The sequence below is a fragment of the Peromyscus maniculatus genome, chromosome 8 (assembly GCF_049852395.1).
Source record: "Peromyscus maniculatus bairdii isolate BWxNUB_F1_BW_parent chromosome 8, HU_Pman_BW_mat_3.1, whole genome shotgun sequence".
In the NCBI taxonomy this organism is placed as follows: Eukaryota; Metazoa; Chordata; class Mammalia; order Rodentia; family Cricetidae; genus Peromyscus; species Peromyscus maniculatus.
In genome coordinates, this window is record NC_134859.1 from 85,325,392 (window position 1) to 85,332,333 (window position 6,942).

The window sequence follows — 6,942 nt, forward strand, 5'->3', positions numbered from 1 at the left end:
AGAGTCCAAGTGTCACCTTCATTCTAGGCCAGTGGCCAACACCTGGTTACCCAGTCTCAGGAGAAAAAAAAAAAAATCCCAGCGAGAGCATCTTGGACTGGAGTCTGGGAGCCTGTCTAGGCAGTGCAGGCCCTGTCCCCACTCCCTCCCTGTAGACAAGAAGCTTTCCCCTTTGAATGGTCTAAACAGGTCAGAATGGAGCCCTGGGCTGCCTAGCCCTCGGGTGTCACATGGTGGGGCCTTGGGAGTGGAGATCAAGACTGAGGCTGGCCAGGGGTGGCTAGTGCTGCCTTTGACCCCTTCTACCTGGAAAACTAATCTGTGGGGGTCTAGAACCACACTTTGTCCTGCAAGTCCCAGAAATCCACAGAAGCTTCTAGGAGTAAGTGACTCCCTGTTAAAGGTTCCTGGAAGAGGAGGAAGTCAGGGTTGGGCAAGGAGAAGGAAATCTCTGCCCTCTGTCCACAGATCCTGCATCTGGTGGCTATGGAGGGGAAACAAGCTGGCATGCTGCTGCTTGTGTGGAGCATCAAGAGTGAAGGACTCCCCAGTCGCTGGTCCACGTAGGACCCAGCTCTCTTGACTCTCCCAGTGGTTCATCCTGTTATTACCCTAGGTGATAAAATCCGAGTTTCACTGGTGGACAGTGACAGCCCAGGTGGTGGTTGGGATGGAATTAATTGGTGAGAGGAGAAGCAGCTATACATTCCTTTCCACACACTACCAGCTACGTAAACGGGTTTCTCTGTTTCTCTGCCATTTTCAGATGCTGGGCATGGATGGGGGCTGGAAAAATCAAGGCAAACACAGCTTCCGGATTGAACCTGGCTACAGCCATTGGGTTGGGCAGCCCAGGGGTGGTTGTGAGCAGGGTGTGGAATGCTTGCTTAGGCTAGGGAAAGAAAAGAATCCTCTCCACGCTTTCTGCTCCTGGCCACCACCCTGCCCCAAGCCATGCCGGCGCCCTTTCACCTCCCCCCTCCTTCTGTTCATGGAGCTTCTCTGGATGTGTGTGCGGGCAAGCCAAGCGAGAGAAAGAGATCTGTGAGGGGGCGTCTGGTGCCGAGTGTCCGTGCACATCTTCTTCTCCTGCTCATCCTTGCCATCTCACCAGGGCGGTTAAGTGTTGTGTTGGGGAGGAGAGTGGTGGTGGGAGGCTAGAGTCAGCCAGAGTGCACTGAGCATGGGGAAGGTCAGGAATTGGAGTTGGCTGCTGGAGGGACTCACTAGAGGTAGGGGCTCCAGTGTCTCTGCCCCCAAAGGGGTCCTTGTATCCCCACATGGCCTGACCCATAGATGCAATGGCCCCAGAGTCATCATCATCCTTCAAATGAGGCTGGAATCTGGCTTCAGACTAGAATGAAACAGTGTGGGGTAGCTGGACAAGCTATGGAGAGGAGTCTGTGATCTAGCCAGGGGAGCCACGTGGAGGGGTCCTCTACATCCGGCCCCAAGCCACCTGGATCCTGCCCAGCTTGGAGTTCAGAGCAAGTTCTGGGAAACCAGCTGAGAGAGAGAGAAAAACCCAATTAACCTTGTTTCCAGGGCAAGTTAGGAATCACAACCTGGGATGAAGCCGAATTCCTTTCTTCCAAATGCCCCTGCCTGGCCAGGCCCAGCACTAAGGCTCACATCAGCTCCTTCAGGTTAGGGTCAGAATGTGCACCATGCAAGCTCCCCACTCCTCACCGAAGTGGGGAACAGAGAAGATGGACCAAAACCTGTCTCTAAAGAATAAAAGTGATTCAGAGATCTATTAGATCTCATTAGCCACCCACAGGGAAGAACCCCAGTGACAATGGGCTCACTCTCACTCTAGAGAGGTGGTCTTGAGAGAAATCCAGGGAACGTGGGGAATGTTTTTAAAGAATTAGCAATGAAAGTCTCCAAGGAAGTCTCTCTGCTGGAGAATTCCTATGGGCGCTGCTCCGCAGTCCCAGATGCTGGCCTCCTATGGCAGCAAGAAGAGAAAATATTGGATACGGGTCAGCACTGTGGAGTGGACAGCTCCCCGGCTTGTCCCTCGGCCTGCGAAGAGGCAAGGTGTGCGTATGAGAGGGAGGGAGTTGTTTATAATCAGAAGAAGTGTGGGCTCTTAGTGGCGTCGCTGAGCACAGTGGCAGCATCCTCAGATCCCTCTTGACATCCAGACTTCCGCCTTTCCCTTCCCTGCACCCTTCGGAGCCATTAGCCTGTCTTACCTCCTCACCCCTGAACAATACTACATTCAAACTCACTTCGAAGGAGTGATGGTGGGTTTTGTTTGTTTTGTTTTGTTTTGTTTGGGAGGCACCAATGGCAGCTACTTTAGGTGAATTCCTAAGTCTCCTTAGGTTTTAGGATTCCAGATCCCCTTTAGGACCCAGATCCCCTTTCAAATATTTCAGAAGGAGGAGGCATCTTTTTGGGAAAGTCTACTGGAGCTGCCTCTACCTCTAGGGGTTAGAGGAAAAAACTAAGTGAGGTCTGAGGGAAAGCGGGTCTTCCTGTGTGCTGTCCTCTGAGCCCCCCTTTCTCCTTCTCCTGAAGCAGGGAAGGAGGCTGCTTCAGGTATTAGTTGGTGCTGTCTCCTTTTGCTCATGATTAGGTCTTGTCCTTAATCAGGATCCCTCTCCAGATTCAGTCACCTCATAGACTTATCCATATCCCTAAAATATCAATATCCCTGGTGCCAGAAGAGTCCATTCCTTTGAACCCACTGAAACACAAATTCAAGGTGGAAAGGAGGTTTCTCCATTAATATTTTGTCCTCATGATCTTATTTTTTAAATGCAAGAAAATCCATTTCTGCCTCCAACGTTCTCTTTATTTCCAGTAAGCAGAGGTTGTGAAATGGTGGGGTAGTCCCACTTTGATAATTTTTCATTGATGAATAGATGTTTTGTTTTCAAAGAAGATCCTTGAGTGTTTTGGGGAGCTGAATGAACGTAAGTAGATCACAGGGGTGCTTTGTGCTGGGTGCCAATGTAAATCTGGGTGGGGCCTAGGAGAAGCTGCAAGTATGACTGTTTACGAGCCCACCGGGTGTGTGTGAAGGTCTTGCAGTTTGGAAACCCCACCCAGGAATGTCCACCGTCACTCTCTCAGGCTTCTGAACAGTCTCTCCACATAGCCTCCATCACCCCAGCTCCAGATCAATCCTGTCCCCATCCATAAAAGGAGGCCACTGTGAGAAACCGGGTCTGCTTTGCATCTCATTTACATAAATATTTATTAATCGTCATTAAACTCAACAGAAACACGCAATGCACTTCGGGTGTCCGACGGGAGTTTCGTCTTCGCTACAAGAGGAAGGTAAAATTGCGTGTGTGGGGGGGTGTCGCCTGTGGGTTTGCGGTTTTTTTGTTTTTTTGTTTTTTGCATCGAGTGTTTGGGTGCCTGATTCCCTGCCTCTGGAGCGGAGAGGTTCACCTGTTGCCTCTTTTGCCGGAAATCTCCAAAAGGGGCCCTCAGTTCTCCCAGCTCACTGGATGACAAAAGTCAGGAGGAGCCTAGAACCAAAACACAAAACAAAACAAAAAACAAAAGCAACAACAACAACAACAACAAAAATCCCCCCAAAACAACAACAACAACAAAACGAAACAAAACAAAACAAAAAAACCTCTCCAGCCACCAGAAGTCACCAGGAGCTTGGCGCCCACCGAGGCACAATCCGGGCAGGGGTAGGGCTACCCCCAGGTCTAGGCTCCTCCATCTCACCCCAGGAGGGACGGGAGTGCCTGTAGAGAGGAGGAGCCAGGAGACTCACCTCCTCCTGTCCCCGGACGCCCGCGTCGGGCCTGCGTGTGCGTGCGGTGTGGTGTGCGTGTGTCTCTCATGCAAACCCTCCCTCCCCAAACCGACCCCCCAACAGTTTGCCATTCCATACAAATTTGGAAACAGGTTTTTAGAAAACAGTATGACGCACAACGGGACAGGGTGGGGGGAGGGCAGTGGTACTGGGGCTCCAAATCTCCGAGTCATTGATTGTAAAAACCTGGGGGGGAGGGGCGGCGCGGGCCCCCACTTCACCAAAGTGCACAGATCCGCGCTTGGGCGGGGCAGCCAGCGGACCCGAGGGGCGTCCCGGGCCGGGCTGCTAGGCTCAGTCAGAACCTTCTTGCATAGATATTTGTGTCTCTTTAAAAATTATTATTGGTAGTATTTATTATTATTATTATTATCATTATTATTATTTTGCCTTTTATTGCTTCTAAAAGTTCTTACTGCGTTTTCTCTCCGATCCGGACTCTGAGTTCGGCCTCTGTCGCCTCTTAGCTTTTTTTTTTTTTTTTTTTCTTTTGTATGCTTGTTTTTTTAAAAAGGGAAAAGGAAACATGATTCTAGTTACAAATTGACTTGGCCTCTCTCTGTCCTCTCAATCCACATCCCCTCCCACCAAAATAAAAATTAAAAAACGCGGAGATTCGGGTTGGGGTGAAGGCGTTTGGGCGCCCTGGCTTTTGCCCTCTTCGAGAAGGAAGAGATACCAACTCCTTTCGGCCTGGGCAGCTCAGTGTCTTTTTAAAAAGTAATCATAAGCGGAGACACTAACCCGAAACTCAGCTGCCCCTTACCAAAGCCTCCTGGCCTACTGGGAGGTGGGGAGAGAAAACCCAAGTTTGGGAATGCCTAAGGAGTCTCCAGGGAGGGCCGGGAGGGAGGTCCCTAGAGATGCACTCCACGGGAGAAGGGAGGAGGAAGCCCGTTGGGAAAGAGAAGGCGAGTCCCCAGGGAGAAGCGAGGCCCCTGGGACGGGCCACCCACAGGTAGGAGACCGCGCCAGCCCTAGAGAGCCGCAGAACCGGCGGCCCACGCCCCGCGCGCCTGGCGCTGGAGTCGGTGGGAGCCCCTGAGCTCGCGGGGCTGGGGCTAGGGGGCCGGGCAAAGGCAAAGAAAAAGAAAGGGGCCGGCGCGAGGTCTCAGTTATGGAAAAACGCGTTGAGCTCCTCGTACATGGGGCCCCGGTCGTGGTGAAGGTGCATATCGTAAGACAAGAGATTCTCGGAGTGGACGCCCCCGCGCACGGCCGACGAGCCGAAGACCAGCCCGTGGCCCGCGGGCCGCGAGCCGGGCAGCGCCGAGTAGTGCATAGAGTAGTGGTAGCTCTTCTCGTGGTCGGGAGACGAGTCCTGCTTGAGTGAGAAGTTGCCGTTGAGACAGAGCGGGGGGCTGAGCGGGCCCTCGTACTCAGAGCTGTTGTAGTCCGGGCTGGCACCTCCGCCACCCGCCGCCGCGTACAGCGTCTCGTAGGCGGCGCAGTAGCCGTGGGTCCGCAGGGCGTGCGCTGCGCCTCCGCCCAGGCCGCCGGCCGCCTGGCACTGTGCGCCCGCCAGGCGGGAGCACGGGTACGGGTACGGGTGCATGGCGAACGGGCCACCCGAGCCGTGGAAGCGGCCGGCGCCGTCCGCGCCCTGCTCTGTGAGGAAGTTACGAGAGTTGAGCTGCAGGCAGCCAGCCACCAGATTTGTGGTGGGTTGCGACAGCCCCTTGCACAGAGTCTGCACGTAGGACACCAGATCCGGCCTCTTGCCGGAGCGCAAGATCTCCGAGAGAGCCCAGATGTAGTTCTTGGCCAGGCGCAGGGTCTCGATCTTGGACAGCTTCTGCGTCTTGGAGTAGCAGGGCACTACCTTGCGCAGGTTGTCCAGCGCGGCGTTCAGGTCGTGCATGCGGTTGCGTTCCCGCGCGTTGGCCTTCTGTCGCCGCAGCTTGGAGCGCTCCAGACGTGCCTTGGTCATCTTGCGTTTCTTCGGCCCGCGCTTCTTGGGCCGCTCGCCTTCCGCCTCGTCCAACCCTTCCTCCTCCTCCTCTTCCTCCTCCTCCTCGCCGCCCAGCTCGCCTTCCTCCTTGACCTCGGCCAACGTGGCTTCGGGGACCTCTTCTCCACGGAGGGACACCGGCTTGGAGGCCCGGGCGGGTCCTGGAGCCCCCGACCCAGGAGCAGGCGGAGGCTGCGGTGGCGCGTCGCCCTTGTCGCTTCTCGGCTCGTCGTCGTCGCCGTCGCCCCAGCTGGCGAACTTGGGCACGTCCGAGAGGAGGCCAGGCTCGCTGAACAGGCGGGTCAGCATGGTGCCTAAGGGCGCCCCGGGGGCGGAAAGACAGAGCACAGAGTGAGGGGCGCGCCGGGGGTCACCACGGCCCCCCAACCCTCCTCCACCCCGAGATTCCTTGCGCGCTCCAGCTCAGAGGGCCCCCGATGCCCACCACGTTCCGCTGCCCCGCCCAGAGCCGGCCCAGCCCTGCCCGGCTGCCGGCGGGGTTCAGCGGCCCAGGCCGTCGCCCCAGAGCCGGGCCCGGCTCCGCCCCTGGCCGGGAAGGAGGCCGCTCCCGGCCGGTGTCGGGGTCCCAGAGATCGTGGACCCGGTGGTGTGCCAAGGGGCCAGGTTCCTCTGTCCGGGGAGGCGGTGCTCTCGCCCGAAAGCCTGCTCTCTCCGGGTGATGGAGAGAAGCTGGGCGGCCGCCGTGGGGACAGCTGCCCGGTTCCTTGGTTCCGCGGCCCGGGCCCCTCGGCCCGGCTCCCCCTGCCCTCGGGTGCCTCTCACCCCCACGCTCCCTAATCCAATTTGCAAGTTGGCCGCTCGCCGCCCCCGGCCCGGCCCCCACCCCCGCAGCCCCAATTCCAGACGCCCGGAGCACCGTCTCCTCTAGCCGCTGCTGCGTCCGGGTCTCCCGGAGCCGGCTCCGGGTGGCGAGGACTGAAGAAGCCGGGCGTGGGGAGGAGACCCAGAAGCGAACCCTGTCCGTCTCCCCTGCGGTCAGGGACCCCCTTCCCCCCTTCAAACTGCCTCCCTCCCACACGTCTCTTCAGATCTCGTTGTATTTTGGGATCCATGGGGGGGAAAAGCCAAATTTGTTTGTTTGCTTATCTTTTTTTGGTGGCAGGGAAAGGTCGCGGGTTCCTTCGGGACAGTCATGGGGGGGTCCCCCATCTTCGCCTCTTCGCGCGCCTCATGACCC

At 56.7% G+C, this 6,942-nt stretch overlaps 1 protein-coding gene across 1 annotated transcript; it reads right to left on the minus strand.

Moving 5' to 3' along the window:
* Positions 1-3,228: 3,228 nt before the first annotated feature.
* Positions 3,229-6,261, minus strand: Neurod2 (neuronal differentiation 2). Its single transcript, XM_006971844.4, has one exon. It carries the CDS (start codon positions 6,051-6,053, stop codon positions 4,905-4,907), a length of 1,149 nt encoding a protein of 382 aa, XP_006971906.1. The 5' UTR covers positions 6,054-6,261; the 3' UTR covers positions 3,229-4,904.
* Between the last annotated feature and the right edge of the window lie 681 nt (positions 6,262-6,942).